This window comes from Nestor notabilis, unplaced genomic scaffold (assembly GCF_000696875.1).
Source record: "Nestor notabilis isolate BGI_N333 unplaced genomic scaffold, ASM69687v1 scaffold14778, whole genome shotgun sequence".
Lineage (NCBI taxonomy): Eukaryota > Metazoa > Chordata > Aves > Psittaciformes > Psittacidae > Nestor > Nestor notabilis.
The window spans coordinates 1-20,603 of NW_009938841.1; the positions used below are offsets into that span (position 1 = coordinate 1).

General features: G+C 38.3%; 2 protein-coding genes across 2 annotated transcripts in view; one reads left to right on the forward strand and one right to left on the reverse strand.

The window, feature by feature from the left end:
- Positions 1–1,146: 1,146 nt before the first annotated feature.
- On the forward strand, positions 1,147–13,309 carry HELB (helicase (DNA) B; the record flags this gene model as incomplete). Its single annotated transcript, XM_010019558.1, has 12 exons — positions 1,147–1,521; positions 2,259–2,485; positions 3,851–4,723; positions 5,239–5,410; positions 6,371–6,512; positions 7,468–7,598; positions 8,570–8,654; positions 9,960–10,019; positions 10,277–10,481; positions 11,366–11,500; positions 11,750–12,178; positions 13,220–13,309. Coding segments are annotated over 12 exons (2,924 nt in total), but the record flags the coding sequence as incomplete, so codon positions are not given.
- A 1,941-nt stretch (positions 13,310–15,250) lies between these two features.
- GRIP1 (glutamate receptor interacting protein 1) overlaps positions 15,251–20,603 on the reverse strand; it is a gene marked incomplete at its 5' end in the record, with an annotated part of 76,336 nt that continues 70,983 nt past the window's right edge. Inside the window, 2 exons of the mRNA XM_010019559.1 lie at positions 15,251–15,956; positions 17,031–17,177. Of these exons, the coding sequence (XP_010017861.1) occupies positions 15,720–15,956; positions 17,031–17,177 (384 nt within the window). The remainder of the gene's footprint in view (positions 15,957–17,030; positions 17,178–20,603) is intronic.

The window sequence follows — 20,603 nt, forward strand, 5'->3', positions numbered from 1 at the left end:
GGTGCTGTGCCGGGCGGACCCCGCGCTGCGGCCGGGAGGAGGTCACCTGCTGATGTACAAAGTTTTAGAAGTAAATCACATCGGAGCTCACGCCTTCCCCGGTTACTGGGAATTAAGAGTGAAGGGAGAATGATCCAGAGTGGGTGATAAATCTTAAACAGGTCGTAGAAGGGTAGTGTCGTTTGCATTCATGTACGGCCACAGCACTGAAGCAGTAAGAAAACATTCAAGTTATCTTCACACAGGAAAAAAAGCACATTTTTTTTTTTTTTTCTTATATGACATGTAAGAGTGTTGGTACTGAACATGAATGATTCCCGACTTTGCGTTTAGTACTCGGAAAAGCAGGTGACCTTGGAGCAACTTCTGCATAGCAAGAACGTTTTATCCAAAAATTGGTTAAATAATTCAGTGAGGTAACACGGGGAGAACAAATGGACAAGTTGTTGCAGACCGAAGAGATGATGGTGTTCTGGTTTTGTGAGAAAGAGTCCTAAACATAGGAGTGCAGTTTGTTCTGGTTGTAGCATTTGGTCCGCTGTTGTGGATCAAGGATTGGTGTATTAATTTTTGTGAGGGAAAGTTGGTGTATTAATTTTTGTGAGGTAAAGAGAATGGAAAGGAGGCAAACCAGATCATATGAAATGTTAAGAACTTATATTAATTACTTATAATCTTTGTAGTGTCAGTTGCAGGAAGTATTTGGTATACAAATGTATCTGAGGAGAATGTAGGTGCTATGATGGAGTATTTTGTGGCAAAACTGTTTAAAACCACATTGCAAACTTGTCTTGGAATAAATGATGTAATATTTATTACAGCATTATTATATATTTAAATCAGATGCCAGTTTGTTTAATTGGCTAAATGTTCATACACATTTTTAATTTTGTAGTTCAGACTCTTGGAGAAGCAGTTTTGGTGCATGTTTCCGAGGTTGGTTTTGCTTTCGTTTTTGTTTTTAAATCCTATTGCAAAGACTGACATCAGGAAGTTCATGAAACTTCCTGCTTTACTTTTATTATGCAACTTATACAAAAGACAAAAATAAGCTTTGAAGAAACAAAACTCTCTTAATCAAACCACATTTTTAATCTGTATAACTATTAATTTACAATGGTTTTATTTTTCTTTTTGACAATTCAGTTATTATACAAGAAGACAGCACTAAAAAGGAGTATGAAGTAGTTGGACGTTTTCCATTGGTTGGCCCTTGGTGGAGAGTTAATGTTAAAGTTAAAAAACTGGGGTCGAAGTACTTTGCTCAAGGATATCCATCCTATTTTCTGCGGACTGATATAGAAGAAAACAACCGACAAGTCTTTTCACTCTTTCTTAAGGAATGTGCTGTTCCTGAGTATTTTAAAGAAAAGTTTTTTAGGTGGCTTCCTGTGGAGTCTGTGCTGAGTTTTGGAGATCTTGAAAAAACCCTAAAAGATTTCCAAGTTTCACACTTGAAGACAGGGATTAAACATAGAGACACAAAGGATTATGACATCTTCTTCTATGTTTCAAAATCATGTAGGTACATCCTGTGCTGTTTCAATGATTTTATAAGTTAATCAATGAGTTTTGTCTTAGATACTGTGTTAAAGCTGACATGGCTTCATATGAAGTGTATATTCAAATGGTTTTGAACGTGCAAAGATTCTTTTTTTGTTTGTTTTCCAAGAGATAAATTTCTAAAATTTCTCACTTTCTTCTGAAATTTGTTTCACTTATGAAATTTGGTTTTTAAAGCAAGATATAGAGCACATCAGTTGCATTATCTCCCTTTTGCAGGTCCCAAGATTGATAAAAATGGGGAAAGTGATAGCTTAAGTTTGGGATCATTGAGAAAGCCAGTGGAGAGCACTGTTTTCCTGAGTTTCTGTACTCATATGATACTATAGATCTAGAAGCCTCTTATTTTGGATTTTAAGCTTCTGTACATCTTGTCTGAGAATTAGGTAAGCAGCGGGTGCGGTGAGCTCTGAACTGACAAAATTCAGTATACAGTTTAAACTGAGTGTATAATACGTACTTTCCAAATGAGTATGTTTAGTTGCAGTTTTTATGTTATCTGTTTACATTATTTTTTCCCCAAGGCAGTTCAAGGAAAACAGTCTTTAGGATTACAAAGAATATGAAAGTGAAAGAAATTTGGGATATTTTGGATGTAGCGGAGGCAGAAGGATAAAAGCCGAAGTCTTTTTAAATTGTCTTTATAAATATCTTTATATATTGCTGAAAGCTTTCATGGTTTATGGTGCATACAGTTGCAGGAAAGGCAGCACTGGTAGCTCTGACTTTTCCTATGATACTGGAGTTCTTGCCGATTCTTCTGCCACGCCATTTTTGCTCTCTGTTGGATATGGTGTGCTGGCAAAGAAAGACTGAAGAAAACAACAGTAAAGATAGTGAGGAAGAGCATTTTCAAGACAAGATGCTAACAAAATTGGATGAGATACTAAAGAATGAGCTATGGAAACTTGGATTCAGCAGGGTAAGTAGTGTTAAGCAGGGTAAAAAATGTGGGGTTTCTTACATTAGAGCATTCATTAGATTGAATGCTGTTTCTGTTACATTCAATTTATCAACTGGGCATTTGTAGGAGGTAAGTTTAGTTCATTTGGAAATGGATAATGTACTGGACTCAGTTTTAGCAAAGGTTTGGGTTTTTTTGTTTTTTTTTTTTTACTTTTCCTGGTTGGTCTACACAAATTAATCTTGGAAGATTTTAAAAGTGGTTTTGTGACAACCATTTCTTTAGTCTTTTCTGCAAGGAGCAGAAAATTAAATACTTGAAGTAACTGGCCCAAAAGTAAGAAAGTTGATTTAAACCTCTCAGTTGCCTGTCCAGTTTTATACCAGGAAATGAGATTTTCTATTCTTAATGCATAGAACAGTATCCGTGCTTCCACAGTAAGGCGGATATATTGCTCTGTAAGAGATCATCTGGTCTTCTGGTTCTCCTTTCTTGTAAGTTTTTTTGCAGTTGCTGCTTGCCTTCCTGTTTTTCTTCTCTTTACTTGCTGTGCAGCTTTGCTGCTGCACCTCACCTTAGCACTCCTGTACCTCAGGTGGCAGCTATGGCTTAATAGGTCAGATATGTGATTAGTTAATCCCTTTGCTTCAGCTACCCAATGCTTTTACTGACACATGTTCTGATTTGTCTTGAACAGCTCCAATTTCAGAGATTCAGCATTCTAGCCAATGTATTCCAGTGTTTCACATCTTTTCCTTTTAAAAGCTTTTTCCTAATGTCCAGTTTGACTATTCCTTAATGCAATAGACTTGTTGCTCTTGTTTCTTGTTCGAAAGACCTGCATTCTTGCTGCAGGAGTTTTTACTGCTTGAAGACTCTCTTTAGCTTTTTCTCTACAGCCTCAGCAAGTCCCATTAATTTTTCTTTCCCACAGCAGTTCATCTTTTTTGCTCATCCCAGTCTTTAACTGTTTTGCAGTAGTCTCTGTAAAGTTGTATTTCTTGAAGTAACATGTTCAAAATTGGCTACAGTATTCCGGCTAATGCCTTTCCTGTGCTCTGTTTCTACAGGTTTTGTGCCTTTACTTGAAATTGCGATAATTAGGTGTGCGTGGTTTCTCCCTAATACCTAGCTTGTCTACCAGGTTTTTGATTTTTGAAGTTCTTGGTTTATGCAGAAGGATGACTGAAAGAAATTATCATTCCATCTTACTTTTAAGCATCATGGTTTCATGTAGCTGGAAAAGCATTATAACTTAAAACATTATGAAAAATACATAATTCAGAGATTACAATTTGTATTTACTAGATGAATGTTATTCATTAAGAGGTTAACATCTTCTGAAATAAATATGTATTTGCTTTTATTCCTTCTTGGGAGAAGATTACCTATAGGGAACTGAATCTTTCTTACTGTGAGGCAACATGGGCTGCCTTTTGTCAGTGTGAACATCTCCTCTGGAAGATTCCTGAGTTGCAGAAGAATGCATTAATTCTGTACGATCAACTCAAGAAACGGTGTAGAGAAATGGGACACACTTACGAAGATCAAGATGAATTAGCTCGTTTTGTGTCTAAAGATATGTCCATCGAGCATGTTTGGCAATCTCTTGAATTCTTGAAAGATCAGAGCATAGTGATTAGGGCAAAAAAACTAGTGTTTCTGCCTTATCTTTACAAATCTGAAAAAGACATTGCAATGTATATAGGTGACCTTATGTCAAAGCACTCATGGAAACTGGATGTTGATGTGAAAAAGGTACTTAATGTTTCTGAGATGTCAAGAGCAACAGTAGATACCAAAATGAATGTTACCCAGGCTCATGAAATGGAACATCTGAAAGAAAATAGTCCAGACAATCATAACTGTGAAAATCACTTTGCTGAAAAGGAAGTGGGTTCTACATCTGCTACCCAAAGTAAGGCAGAGTTAGACTTAGATCAGGTGAATGCTTTGGAGAAGATTTGTTCTAATCCTGTCACAATCATAAGTGGAAAAGGAGGCTGTGGGAAGAGTACAATAGTTAGCTGCCTTTTTCGTCACTTAAAGCAGATGGAAAAGGAAGTGGAAGCTGCTTCTAAGGCCTTTGAAGAAGACCTGGCTGCGTCTGAGGAATGGAATACCTTTGATCTTAATGGGGAGTCAGAGAATACGTACACAAAAAAAAATCTGCATGTGCTATTTACTGCACCTACAGGGAGGGCTGCAGGCCTTTTGAGGGAAAAAACGAATATTCCTGCATATACACTACATCAGGTAAGGACATTCTTCTGTTTTGTTTTTAAATTGTGTTCTGAAGGGCCTTTTGACACTCTCTGTTCTTGTTTTGAAAAAAAAACCAACAACCCAAACCAAAACCTTGTTACTGAACTTTCCATATAGAATCCTTACCTAATGCTTAGGCACAACTTGTCAGCATTTGGAAGTCGCTTTATGTTTTGGGGAGCCGTAGATCAGTCATTAGAAATAAATTGTTTGCTGTAACTTTGGTTTTTGATTGTTGGGGTTTTTTTCTACTTACACACATATCATTCGTGCCTTTCTGAGGCATCTGGTCTTTTCAGCTTCTCAGCTATTGTTTTGGGTTTTGTTTTTCCAAGGAGGAAATTAAGCCTCAAAGGTTAAGGTTAAACCTTCTGATTATTTACAGGTTTAAGTTCAGAATTTTAGATGATAGCTCTGAGTACAACATTAGAAGATACCATGCTCTAGCTGCCCTTATAAGACAGTTGTTTAGTGTCAGAACTTGATTTGTTTCTATTTGTTTCTAGATAATCTATAGTTTTAGATCATGGAGGCAGAGCGAACAATTACAGCCATGGAAGTTTTCTACTGTGACAGTTCTGGTTGTGGATGAAGGAAGTTTGGTATCTGTACGCATTCTGAGTTCAATTTTAAAACTCTTATGCGAGCATGCTCAGCTTGCCAAACTTATTATTCTAGGTAAGTGAAACAGCAACTTCAGCATTATACACTATTTAATAATACAGTGTAAATATATTTAAATATACAGTGTAAGTATCATCAGAGCTGTCACTGGTCTCACTGAGTCTCTTAAATACCCGGAATGTTACGTTGTTTTGCACTTGGATATTTCTGCTTATTCATAATGTCAGATGAGAGAGTTTTCCATCTCAGCTGTCAATATAAAAATATCAGTATGTCCCTTCTCTTTTTAGCAGTATTTTGCCTGCTTCTGAAAGTATTATCCAGGCGAGGCTGGACAGGGCTTTGTGCAACCTGGAAGGTATCCCTGGCCATTGCAGGGGGGTTGGAACTGGATGATCTTTTCAGTTCCCTTCCAGCCCAAGCCATTCTGAGATTCTATGATTATGACTTCCATGTGATAGCTTATTACATCTTGCAACTGGAAAACTTTTCTGATCTCTTTAAATTTAAAGAAGCCAGTGTTTACATCTTAATCTCATGTTAGAAGGGAGATTTCATGTCATTCTTAATAATAGGATCATCTTGGTTTAATTCAGAAAGGAAAACGAGTGTAGAGTGAAAATTTTCTGCTGTCTCAGAGGTTTTCTTTTTGGCATGCCGTTCATAACATTTGCTTTTAAATATGTAACTTCAGAATGTGTTTGAATAAGATGTGCTCACTATCAGTGTTTATCATGAAGAGGGATTTGCACATGCTAGTAAAGCATTGCTGAGTGAGGAATATGAAATTTAAACTACAGTCTGATCGCCCAAACAAAGCTTCTTAAATTCTTGGGAGTTTTATTTCATGTGAATTGTGTTGATGAAGCATGTTACTATGTAGAGGGGTGAGTATTTATTAATTCCAGTATGGGGTTGTTTTGTTGGTTTTGTTTTTTTTTTTTTTTTTTAGGATAGTTTTTAACAGATGATCTGTTACCGCTTCTCACAAATACTAATATGCATTCTGTTTAGGTGATACTAGACAGCTACCAAGCATAGACCCAGGAAACCTGTTGGCTGATATCTTTGAGGGTCTAAAATCAAGAGGCTTTTCTGTGGAACTGCGAACTAACCACAGAGCTGAATCACAGCTAATTGTAGATAATGCATCAAGGTAGGATCTCATTATGTATGTAAGAAACATTCTTGTAGTAGGCTGGTCCTTTACCTGCAAAACAGTAGTGCATCCATATTTGACTCTATATTACTGCTTCTGTTATAGCTTCTTATTAAAAATCAGTAACACTGTTTTTAAAAGCAAATGGAATGACCGACCAAAGCAGCAACAACGGAACCCCACGGATTTTTCCAGGAGTGTATGTGTTGGAGAAAAAAAATGTGTGTGATGGAATATGCTTGAATTCTATGGGATGAATTTCACTATCAAATATTCCCTGTTGGTTTCAAATGAGTTGTGCATGTATTGACTTATAATTGCTTCCCTAGAAAGGAAGTCTTAAAGACATTGCCAGTTAAGTGTGACAACAGCTAAAACAGACTGAATTACATTGAGAGTTTAGATGCCAAGGGCCATTAAATCATAGTCTCTTTTTATTTTTTTTTTTTTTCTGTATTAATACCTAGAACCTCTAAATGCTTCCAGCATTTGCATTACTTTTGGTCTGGTCTGGAAATGATCCTGTTTATTGTCAGTGCGTGGCTTCTTTTTTAAACTTCAAGCAACAATAACTAGGTCCAAGTGCCCAAGACCTTTTGATACTGATCGGAAGCTGAGAATATTCTGGACTACCAAATGTTTTACAAACACTCTCATTATTTTTATTTATTTTTTTTTTTTGCTAACTCTTCTGTGTTATTCCAGCCTGCTCCCATGAGAAGTAAGAACACTAAGTACCTGCTGTAGTGCCGAAGTGTTTAGAGGATAAATTACCATTTTTTTTTTTTATTGTGAAATTAAGTTATGCTTAGAAGAAAGTGTTTCTGGTGTATGTAGTATAGATGACCAAAAATGTGTAAATGCTGAATTTCAGGCTGATGTAGATGATGTTACACAGGAATCCTTTAACTGGAAATAACTTTTCTGTTTTCCTTCCACTGCTCTGGTCAAGAATCTCTCACCGGAAGTTTCCTGAGTTTGATGAGGTGCTGAATGTTTCTGCTTGTGATGAGGAAATGAAAATGCCAAGCCCAGAAAAGAAATTCATTTTCATTGCTTTGCCTGCTGACGGGGGTTGTGACAGTACGTGTGTACAGTCAAGTTTGTAATCTTGATTTCCCTTTGGTAAAGCATAGACCGCTTGGCTGGTATTACCATTTGGGGAAGATTTTAGTCTGGTTTTGTTTGTGGTATAAATTTAAATGCTAGATTCATAGTTCACCTTTTGCTTTCTATAAGCGGGTGCAGCAAAACCTGTAAGCGCAAAGGATGCATTGTAGAGCTCCAGCTCACCAGTTACATTTTGAAATGGGGGTGATACAGCTTCCATCAGGGTAAACAAGTGTGATTGATTGTTTTTTTTCTATTGTAGGTGGAGCTGTCAGACCTTAAAAGATTAAATTTTTCAGTAATTTGAGTAAACAGCATCTGTAACAGGATGGTGTGTTGTACAGGAATGTGCTCCCAGCTCTATAATTAAGTTAGGAAAATAGAAGCAGAGGGGACACCAGTATTTCTTTAAAAATATTTTCAGGTTAGGGTTAGGGCCATTGCTTTTGTTTTTTTGACTTTTGTTGGATAAGTGGATTGAGTTGCCACCACTTAGTATGCATCAAAAAGCTTCAAGGAGGATGTGGTAAAAAAAAAAGTGTGGATATTATCACCTTATCTTAATATAGTAACTTACTCATCAAATAATACTAAACCTGGATTTCTCTTGTATTGGTCTGTCTTTACCTCTTTAACGTGCTGTATCCAAACCTTATTTTGCGTGAAATACGCTCTATGCAGTTGTTTAACACAGAGAAACTAGACTTTCTCTCCTTCCGTATCACTCTTGTCTTTCACATTTTAATTTTTGGGAGGGGTGTGTTTTTGTAGTTTGTGTTCTTTTCTGTTTTTTTTTAAACAAGTTGAAATGTCTTTGAAGCAAAAAATAAGCAAAGGCAATTTCATATTGAATTAGGTTTTAAAGGCAATTTCATATTGAATTATGTTTTTCTTACGTTATTCTGCATATTTTTATGCCTTACTTTTTATGACTTCTAAAACAGAGTTGCAAACTGCCATAAAGACTTTACTTAAAAAAGGACCAGGATTGCAGGATGCCAAACAATCACAGTTCATCGCTTTCAGAAGGTAATGGAGCATGTAGGCAGACAGTGAGAAAATCCTTGCTAGCAGCCACGATCTAAAACTAGCTGAATGTGTTGAGTTGTAGAGACTAGTGGCAGTAAGAAAAAATTGCTCAAGAGAATAGGCCAGGTATTTTCCTGTACCCCTTCCGGTTGCCTCCAGTCTCTCCATGGAGAGCTGCTTCATTTTTCTATAAGCTTAATGTTACTTTGCATCATCATTTTTGCCTTTGTGTTCATCTTCATCTGTACTGTTCATGTTAAGGAAACAAAGGATGGATGTAAGTGGTCAGGTTTTGTATTAGGTTCTCTGAGAGCCTGTGCTCTGTTGTTTGTTGCAGTGCAGTGTTCTTCAGAAGTGAAAGAGAGGGCTCATCTTCAGGAAGAACCCACAAATAGAAAGAAATGTCCATTTTCAAACATATTCCATTTTGGCAGATGTGAATTCCAGGGTGCATGATGGTATATGTAACCTACTGTCTATATATGCTTCTGCCACAAGTGGACATTGACCAAATGACAGAAGATACTTGCATTTTGACTGTGAGAAAGGCCAGTTTTCAGTGATGTAATCTGATGGGCATTAGCGCACTTGTGCAGTGGAAAATGCAGTTTGGATATCCAGCTTGGATATTTGGAAGCACAATAGTTGTCATTTAAGAAGGGGTAGGGTGTAGGGCTCTGACATACTTTGAAGAAAGGTTGGAAGGTTTACTAACCACTGGTAACATGAACCGTCATGGTATAATGAATAATATGGCCTCACAGAAACACCGAAGGGATAAATGTAATGTCCAGTAGTACCAATAGTCCATAAACTTATACTTCCACACAGAAAAAACTTTATTTGTGAAGATCCTTTTCTCAGCAATTAAAAACCACCAACTATTTACAGGTTACTAGTGCACAAATAAGCAATTTATAGATTTTAGCTAGTTCACCTGCTTGTTGTGAATGCTGAGTAACTCTGAAATCAATTTATTTCTCCAGTCTGCATTCAGGTACAGTACTGTTATTAATGGTTTCCATAAAAGATTCCTCTAGAATATAGGTACTTAATCTGCATTTAAAAGGTAAAATTCTAGGTCTTTAAAAAGCAGATAAATCTTCTGACTATTTTTAATACATCTACAGACAGAAAATAATATATCCAGGCTTTAGTTCTTCTTTAGTTTTCTTCTTTATCTTAAAAATAAATTAGCTAATTTAGGTATGCAGCACAAACATCCTCACCTTTCTATGGTATTTAGACAAAACCGTTCCTTCTGCATCATGATTCTGTTCTTGTTCTTTTTTTTGTATGATTTAGGCAAGATTGCGATGTAATAAATGAACTTTGTTGCCAACACTATTCAAATCATTTAACTAGGTAAGCCACTGTTCTGCATTTTTTCCTGTAAGCAGTCTCACTTTCTTGGTGTTAACTCCATATGACTGTTCTCTACCAAAAGGTTTCACAAAAATTCAAGAAATATCTTTTAAATGTGAGTTGTCTTAACTGTTTTGAACATTATTAAGGTTTTTAATCTGGCCCAAGTATAGAGAAGGGGAGAGGTAAGAAATACTGAGAGATAGTAAATGCATACTTTATAAATCCATTTCTCCCTCTTTCTTTCTCCAACTTAGAGACCATAAAAAACATCTCTTATTTCAAATTGGCGACAAAATTTCCTGCACACGTAATACGTACCTCAAGGATCTCTTGCCAGACTGTGATTACAGGGAAGATCCTAATCACCATGAATGCAAAAGTGGAGAAACCACCCTCACTGCAGAGACTGCTGAGGAGGGCAAACGACTGTGCAATGGAGACATATTTTTCATAACACAGGTAAGTCCTTGCTGCAAGAACTTGAACAAAAACCCCCAGTGGTAACTGATTCAGTCCTTGTAGAATCCCCAGAACAAAGCTATTTGGAGTTTTGTAATTTTAGCCCACAGTACATACTTAGTTCATCTGCTCAACAGTCATGTGAATAGCAAGACAGAGGCAGACTCAAAATGGAGAATTAAAAAAATACATCTCTGAGCATTTTTGTAAAATGCGTTTCAGTTGATCTGCTCACGTCCAGTGTGAATACATTCTGTAAATACTAAAATGTATTGTAATTGAAATGGGTAATGTTTTGGATATAGGTAGAAGTCTTAAGTAAAGAATAAAGCTGATGTTACATCTTGAGCTCTCCCCTAATCTAAGATTAGGATCCTTAGAAAACTAAGATGGTCAAAAAAACAGAGCAACAAAACCTTTGTATTTATTTGCTGGCTTCAGTGAGCTGAGTTGACTCAACAGATGGTCCAGTTAAAGTTCTAGTATCTGCGCATGGGAAGGGGCACTATACAGGGCTGGTGGGAGAGAGTGGGCTCTTTCGCTTCATGGTAGTAAATCATTAAAATGGCCTCACTGATATATTTCACTGTATCCTCATATAACCAGTTTTCTGAGAGTTAAAACTACCTTAGTCAGAATTTTTCTTACTAAACAGGAGGAGTTAGGGTAGGCCCTGTACAGTGAAACTACTTTTCCTTCAAGGTGGTAAGTTGAAAGATAGCAATCTTTTGCGTTTACCGTCTTCTGAAATGATTTCACTCAGTTGATATTGCAGCTATTGTAATTTCAGGGAAAGCTGGAGTATGGATACACACAGATGTATAGACACAGGTCAAACTGCTGATACAAGCGTACTACTGAGTATTCTTGTGCTATTTCTTTAGGATGTAGAAATTGATAAACAGCGCTTACTGACCATCAGCAGCACGTATGGCTCTACGTTCACTGTGAAGTATAAGGCACTGAAGAAGCTATGCCACATAAAACATGCATGGGCCAGAACTATTCACACATTTCAGGTAAAAAAAATAGAGCAGCTATGAGCTGATAAAACCTTCTCGTGGCTTTAACTTGCTAATGCACTGTATTTTCATGTGAAAGAGCCAGAGGCTCTCTTGAAACTAAAATTCATTGAATGCAGGATAGAAAATATTCTTGGGAGTACCCCAGTTGTCTCCAACTTCCTTGTTTTTGTGTCTTTTTTTCTTTTTCAACTACTTACTGGAGATCTTTCTTACTTTGATAAGGCATTCTTAAACGTGTTTCAGGGTTCTGAGGAAAAAACTATTGTCTATGTGGTTGGCAGCCCTGGCCGTCAGCACTGGCAGCATGTGTACACAGCCGTGACCAGAGGACGTTGCCGTGTCTATGTAATAGCAGAAGAGCCGCACCTCAGGAGAGCGGTCACTAACAAGAATATGCCCAGAAAAACTCAATTACAGAGATTTTTGAGAGAGGCAATCCCAGAAAGAAGCGATTGTCCCACACACACTTCCTCTCCCCTGACCAAGAGCTGGCTAAATCAGGAGCTTGAGACTCAGGCTGTTTGTGTAACCCAAGGTGCTTCTGAGCCACCTGAACCTCTAACAGACCTGATTAAACAGGAAGAGTCAGCAGTTCTCAGTAAAGAGCAGACAGACATTTTGCAGCTAAGTCCACGTAAAAGACAACACATCCTTGCAGAGAATTCTGAGGATGCTATGGAATTCCGAGGATACTCACCCCAGGTGAGTATCTCTCTCTGAACTGAGAAAGTTTTAAAACAAACTTCTGCACTGTCTTTAACCACCACATGTCACCTTCTTACTGTTACAATTGTTTTACCATTATTTAATAATTTTCCAGTTGCCCAGTAATTGGCAAAGCAGTCAAGTCTGGCAGGCAGTTTCCCAGAGTAATAGATAGATAGGAAAAAATATGTTAACAATGTCAATAGCAGCAAATTTATGCATCTTATTAGCCTAGTCAACACACCCCAGTGAATTGCTTAGGCTATAGTTGGCTTACTTTTTGTGTGGAGAAGTCAGTTTTTAGGCGCCGACATGCTATGAAAGAGTTTTATATAAAATTTAATTGGTGAAGCTGATTTGTATACAGTCAAACATGCTTAATAGGTGGGTTTTTTCATTCTGCCCCATTTCTGAGCTCTGTCATGGCGAAAACGGTGTTTTTGAGGACATTACTGTATTTTTGGAGAGTACTGCATTCAGATCTGGGGCCCCCAACATAAGGATGTAGACCTGTTGAAGCAAGTCCAAAGGAGGGCCGCAAAGATGATCAGAAGGCTGGAGCACTTCTCCTACAAAGACAGCCTGAGAGAGCTGGGGTTGTTCAGCCTGGAGAAAAGGCAGCTTACAACAGTCTTCCAATACTTCAAGGACACCTACAAGAAATCTGGAGAGGGATGTTTTAAAAGGGCATGCAATGACAGGACAAGGGGGAATGCCTTTAAACTGAAAGAGGGGAGAGTTAGATTAGACATTAAGAAGAAATTCTTCACTGTGAGGGTGGTGAGACACTGGCACAGGTTGCCCAGAAAAGCTGTGGCTGCCCCGTCCCTGGCAGTGTTCAAGGCCAGGTTGGATGGGGCTTTGAGCAACCTGGTCTAGTGGAAGGTGTCCCTGCCCATGGCAGGGGGGTGGAACTGGATGAGCTTTTAAGTGCCCTTCAAATCCAAACCAATCTGTGATTTTAGTTCTGGTTCAAACTCTGATAACATTTTTGTTCTGTTTTGACAGAGAGCAGTAGAAGAATCCCCACTTCAATCTTCCAGACTTAAGAATCTAACTTTGGGTCACATAACTCCTAGGAAGCTTTTAAAGAAGTAACAAACAATTGACTGTCCTCATTATGAATCTTTCTTGAACCTGTTCTATTCAAGAATTCAGAACAGAGAAGCTGGGTGTGCAGATGATTTTCCTGTAGGCGTTCCCATACTAGCATGTTCTATAAAGTACATGTTTTTTTGTTTTAAAGTGAGCCCTTTTCCGTGATCTGCCATTTAGTAAATTCCTTGGTGTGCTGGTCATCAAAAATAATAATTTCGTTCCGGTGAAGAATGAAAGGATCCAGATGTTCCTTGAGAAAATAGCTGGGGATTTCTGGATTTGAAGACTAGCCTACCATACCTCGATTTATGCATCTCCTAATGGTGCAGAACTGATGACAGCTTGTTACATGTGCCAAAACTGTGGTTTGCTCTTGGAGTCAAAAAACAGTTTACAAAGGGGACTTTGGATGTTTCTAGTGTGGCAGATTTGTGGGCATGAAGTTTTCATTGATGATGGGTTTTAATCTTGTTACAAGATTAAAGAGAACAAGAACCTTGCAACCAGTGACATAGAAATTTTCCCCCACTTTGTACTTGAGAAAGATGTACAACTTGCCATTGCTGCTGTCGCTCAGAATTATATGCTGATAATGATCTTGGTAACAAATCACAATTCCAAGTTGGAGTTAGAAGAAAACATTCCACTTTCAACTTTTTTGTGCACCGTGTGATTTACTGCATTGTAACTTCTGAGATTAGCAAGATGGATGCTGATCAAACATCAGACAAATTGTACTAAAATTTGGATGGCTTCCTTTTTCTTTTTATATGTATAGCAGGAAATACTTTCTTTTCTTTTTTTCTCTTCCCCAAAACTGTGGAAAAAATGAAACCTCATTTTTAATGTCTTTAAATCACTGTTTATTTCAATTTATACAGTTTTTCCATACAAATATTTGCAACAGTTTGAATTTCAAAAAACATAACATAGACGATAAATATCATGCTATTAAAGTATTAAATTTGTACAAAAATACTTTACAGTTTAATACTTATTTGTTACAAATAAAAATACATATTTAAGTAAGTGACTCATGAACTTTTTTTCTTCTTTTTTTACATGATTCAGCATTGAATGTCATTCTGACCTTTTCTGGCAGTGCTGAAATAGAAATCAGAGATAGGTGTGTGTGCAGGGCAGGTGAGCTTGTTCTTCATGGATTGGAAACAGCGACAGGGATACAGTTAAACAGTTTAAATTGACCAGAAACAACTCTGTAAGGTGACTGCTTAGATATGGAGACTCTACAAATGTACAAATCCAGGATCTTTATATTCACCAAGAACAGTAATTACCAATAACAACTTGAATACCAGAATAAACCAAAGCAGCTGCTGGTGAGCATATAACGCAACTGGCAGTATTTTATTGCTTAGGGGGAGAAGATAGAGTTTGTGTGATGTGTTTGTAAAATATATTTACAATTTTAAATCCTAAAAACGTGTGGCAGGGGGTAATGTTTGTCTGTCATAAACAAGGCTGAAAACAAACCGTAGTAAATGGGACTTTTGCCCCTTCAAGAAATCGACTTGACTTACTTAAAAAGCTCAGGTGTGTCAGTACAAGTTTACACGTTTATGGATCATTAAGGAGCTTTTGTATCAGTCTCCCACTCACATAATTTAAAAAACCATTTTCTTTTAAAACCTTTCTAATTTGTCTGAACTCGTTTCAGTTTCACTCTTGTCAGTAATCCTCCTTTACAGAGGTTTTATCCCACTAAAAAAGTCTCTGGTTAAAAAACCCCACAGGTTGCAAGATATACTGTTAAAATACTTCATTGCATAGGGAAGAACATACCTTCTAACAAAATTCACCGAAGTGGGGCAGTAACATTCACCTCATACTGCAGCCTCCTGCAAAAACATCTCAACCATGCCTTGTCTGAAGAGGGCACTCTCCTTGCCAGCAGAATAAAGGTTCCGAAAATTACAGCTCTAGACATTTAAGAAGAAAACCCAGTGCAGCATCACACTTCCTTGTCCATCAGACAGCACTTTTCTGATTGATAAAAAGTGTTTTAAAAACCACATAACCTGGAAACCACTCTTTGTTAGCAGAGGTCAACTCCCTGCTTTTCCCTCAAACAGCAGCTGCTGAAGAAGAGAGGAATATTTAAATGATGTTTAAAACATCTCCCCAGTTTCTTATTTGGGGGGAAGAAAAGGCCCTTACATTTTTGTACTGTTGCTAATGCTAGGTTGTTTAGAATGGAATGACTTGACTTGATGAAGAATCAAACTTTTTCAAAAGTAACCATGAATTAATACAAGCCTTGAGACAGAAAGACTGAGCTGTGCTTTTTAGTGCTGTACAGCATCTGAGCCTTAATCTCAGAAAAATCTTAAAGGGATTTAGCACCATAATTGTCTTTCGTTACTGAATGTCCTGCTAAAACAATTTTCTGCTATAATGTATTTGTAGGATCCCGTGTCTCTGTATGAACATTAGTGTGTCCACTCTGCTGAAGGAAGGCATTAGTCTGATCACACCACTCCCCGCTCGCTGAAGTCTGTTGTTCTGAGCTTCCTTTCGGAGGTGCCAGCGGGTTTCTGCTAATAACCAGCTCCAGCTTATTGCCAGATTCTGCAATGAGGGGCACAACCAGACAGCAGTCAAAGTCTCTGGTGCGAACATGGTTTACCTGGACAATTAGAAGACGGATTTTTGTTATCATTTCAGGAAAAAAAAAAAGAGATCGCAAAAGAAACAGATTTATCCTTGAGACTACAGAACCTGATTTAAAAATTCCAGGTAGAGAATTGCCCAATACAAGACTACTTAGCTATGGTGTCTGGTCTGAAGACACCAGTGAAGTTTTTATTCACCTTTTAATGGAATGTAGCTGAAGTGAGCATGTTTGCACTGGTGAGAGCTCTTGGCAGCTGTCACAATGCCCACTCCATAAATGACATTGAACAGCACAGTTATTCCATCTGTCATGGTTCATTCATTTAAATGCAATAGAGCACATCCAAAATGTCAATTCAGTTCAGGTCTTTGCTCATTTTAATTAATATACATAAATTTATATAAAGTATTTTATTGGGCTAGTTGACAAACAGTGTATTTTTCTCATCACAGTCCAACTTGGCACTGTGGTTAAGCATAGTGCTGACTATTACATTATTCCAACTGTGCCAGTCAACAGCTTGGATCAAGCACAGAAGCAATTCTCAAGTCTGTATCGAGGACAGCAAAAATGACAGATCTGTCTGGAAATGCCTTGGGAATTTCCAGCTTTCCTGAGAGCATTTGTGTCTCTCCTATAGAGTTCTGAAACACCTAACATTCAGAAAGAGTTTGTTTATATAAACACGACTTCACAGAAAGTCTAGCCTTCGCGCTGCTGCATTAAAGCCCATCACCACGAAGTGCTGCCTTTTCTTACTGAGGCTCTAAGCGATTTACGAAGCCTGTGGCACAGAGTGATTACGATCATTTGTCTTTCATCCCATCCCCCTACACAAATCCTTTCCCAGCAGAAATACAAACGAGTACTTTGCATTTTTAACATTTCAGTACTCATAAAATACAGTAAGCGATGTAGATAGATGAGGCTGTTCCAAATAAGTAGTGAAGATGCTTCATGCATTTTCTACATCTGCACAGGCAAACACCCAAACACCCTGCAGTGTGGTGGTTACGCACATTTGTACAACGTCATCTGCATGTCATGTCTCTTCATTCTAAACCTGTGTAGTGCCAGAAACCTTACCTGTAAAAGTCTGTCGTATGGTTTTAAACCTCCCAGATCGCCAGGGCCAGCTGGTCGAATGTTTTTAACGTACACTCCTTTTTCCAGTAAACCATCTGAAACACTGAACCCAAAGTCTTCTCCATCAGAGTCCTTGTACAAAGTTACCTGTGGAGGTGATGTGACATGATGAGAAGAGAAATAAACGATTGTCCATATTTCTACAAGCATTAGGTGGGCTTTTTTCCTAGGATGGTTTTGGTAGGGGTTTTTTTCACATTAGAGAGATAGCTTACCTACTATTTGGTACTTACATTATAAGACTTGTCCCCATTTTGACATTACATTAATATTCTTAGAAGCCACCTTATTCAGTAATAATGAGCCCTTTTCACTTCTGCTCATCAATTGGAAATTTGTGGTGTTCAGCCCACCTTTTTTGGTGTCATTTTCTAAGTCTTAGTTTTTTCGCTACCCTATTCTCCAGTTGCCAGAATCTGAGTAAAAGATTAGGTTTAGTTTTGCTTCAGGGATCAAGACCTGGCCTCAACCAAACAATTGGTGTCATGTCTTTCAAAACTTCCAGCAGTCATAAACAGCACTGGTACTGTAAGCCCTTGCCAGCATGGTTTTGGCCAGGCAACAGTCCACCCTGTAAAGCCTAATCTCAAAAGTGCTCAGTATAAGAGTTATAATGCAATCTGTTAAAATACAAATGAGGCTCCTTCCAAAAGAGCTTGCAGGCAGTGTTCTTACGCAGCCATGAGATGACAGTCATTCAAAAGCAGGAAACAGAAGTTAATAACTGTTAGGAGAAGCTTTTGCAGGTGTTCAAAGAGCAAGTCCTCGCAGGTATCTTTGTGAATTCAGTTATTTGATAGAGAAGAAGATTCAGAGACTTCTTCGTGGGTATGTGGCACACTGAGGTTTTTATTTCTGTGAGGTTTTTACTTTTTCTTGCTCTCTCACATCAGGAGTGCAGATCTATGCAAGTAAGTTGTGCGAGTCACTGGCATGACATCTGACTGACACCAAGGCTGGCACAAAATGTGTGTGCAGATAGAGTCACACAATCAAAATCAAGCTTTTACTGCTATAGCTTTATGTCACTTTGAGTTCAAAATACTGATTTTACCATACCTTGGTGGATAAAATGACACCATTAAGAGTGCATGCAATTTTATAATGGTTCAGTACTAGTAATGCTCCATGTGCTGCATCCTCGGGTGTGCCAGCCACTGAATTCCTCTCTGGTGTTTCTGACTTACAGAATCATTCAAATTGAAGTCTCTAGTCCAACCTCCTGCTCAAGGCACGCCAAGCCCAAATTCAGATTGGGCTGCTTGAGGAGTTGGTTGGTGCTTCATAGAAGAATGCCAAGGTGCAGCAGTGCTGGGCCACGGTGCTGGTTGATGCTGCTTCAGAAAGCTGCTGAGGCCTTGCCTTAACCACACATTAAGGTAAGCAAGAACAGACAAGGCTGTCTCAAAACAGGAATGAGGGATACAAATATTTGGTTTTGGGATTTGTTGGGTAGGGGTTTTTTTAGTTTGTGGTTTTGTTTTTTTGTTGGGTTTATTTTGGTTTTTTTTGTGTGTGTTTTGTTTGTTTGTTTTTTCATGGTTTTTTGCAGTTTTCTTGACTTTACTTGGCTTTACTGGTGTATCAGCACTACTTTAACCAGAACGAAAACAGACTCCCTAGTAAGTTTGATAGCTATCCTGGGAAACAGTTGAGAGAAGTTAGATACAATGCCAGCTGCTGGAGCATTAGCACCATTGTATCTGTATCTGTAGATGGTGCATTCACTGTTGGGGTGCTGTGAAAACATCTCTCTCTCATGCCAGGGTAAGCACAAATACCCACACACGGTATTCATCCCTTACTTTACACCAGTTCCTCATCTTCCCTTGTTTGTCTCCCTCTGTATAGCACAGCCAAGAAGAAAGGCACACCTAAAGTCCCGTTAACTGAGCTGAAGGCTTTCTCCCTGCCACTGACTTTTGTGTCTGAGCTGTCAGCTGAAACTCGCCAGGCGCTGCTTTGTTTAAGGTCTTTGCTGGCTCTTCTCCCATCTTCCTCCAAAGTAACTTCTTGCTGAACCTGTCATAATTCCTCCATCTCAGCATGAATTTTAGGCGTCAATGGGCATTTCAACTACTGAAAAAACCTACCAGCAAATTCAAAATGATTCATCATAGAATGATTTTAATTTGTATCAACAGCTGCTGTACCAGCAGGACTCTGGGAAACTTCTAATAATTCGTTATCAACAGAGAGAGGCTTTTGTTTGTCATATCATAGCATGTCTAACATGGCTTTGATCTGAAATATGTTTGAAGCTGCTATGAAAGTGTTTTAAGACTACCATTCTGCTAAATAAAGGAAGGAGTTATATTTTATTGACACATTTGTGTGCATTTTCTGGCAGGAATGAAAAATAATTAGCACTCGACCAAGACACAAATTATCTTCAAATGAGGTAACTTTTTTCCTTACTGTCACAAAGGATAGGAGTAGTTCATGTTAACTGCTTCTTAAAGAAGCCTTCAAAAATAAAGATGTGACACAGTGCCTAAGATGAGAAGACTTAAAATACTGTGTACTCTTCTAGCAGAGATGGCACCATTTTTCAAAGCAATCTCCCCTTTCCATTTACTCCTTTTGTTTTCCCTTTCCTCTTCCTTCAGGCACTGGAGCTGAATGGAGCTGGATTCATCTTCAGATGAACTACAAAAGCATATGAAGCAGGGGTCTCTCTGAAGTCATCTAAGCTGAATTCTTGATCTACAGGAGTGTCAACTGCATCTAACCCATTTCTGAGAGACATTCATCTGTCCTGCTTTGTAAGAGCTCCAGTGATGGAGACACCACAGTCTATTACAGTACTTCCTTCCAGTGCTTCATATGTTTTCACCCTTGCTGAGAGTTAAGCTGCCTGTCCACAGAGAAGATCACTTTATTCTCTCCATCACTGCAGTCATGTGAAACAAGGCTTGTTTTTCTCTCAACTCTGTTCAGTAGGTCAGCATCCTTTAATTTTCAGACTCCAAACTGGACACTATTAAAGTTCAGACCTTATCAAAGAAAAGCTGGAGTAGACCAACTAGTACTGTACTAAAGACAGTGCTTCCATTTGTTTCTAAGACACTATTGCTTTTTTCCTGTTTTTAGTGAGTGGTCTAAAAAAAAATACATACAAATTCTGCTTTACAGATCTACAGGAAGTGCCATTCCACATTAGCTCACCTTAGCTTGTCTCTAATAATGCACGCCCAGCTTGTAAGTCAAAAAAAAGGAGCATTGCAAAGAGGGGCATAAAAGCAGAGTTTTGCTGCAGAGGGCCACTGGGAAGTACTGCACTTGGGGGTGGCTGTGTGACAGGAAGGGAGCAGAACCTGAGAATTAGCATCTAAATGTCTTGTATTGGCCCCCTAATTGCTCAGGTGGGACATTCCTGATTTATATGGGCTGAGCACTCTGGAAGGGAATTACTTACTACCCCACAACTGCAACTTTTACATATCAAAATATTTCCTCATTTCTGTGGTTCTTCAGATCTACAGATCCTAGAGTATTTTTGAAAACTCTTTC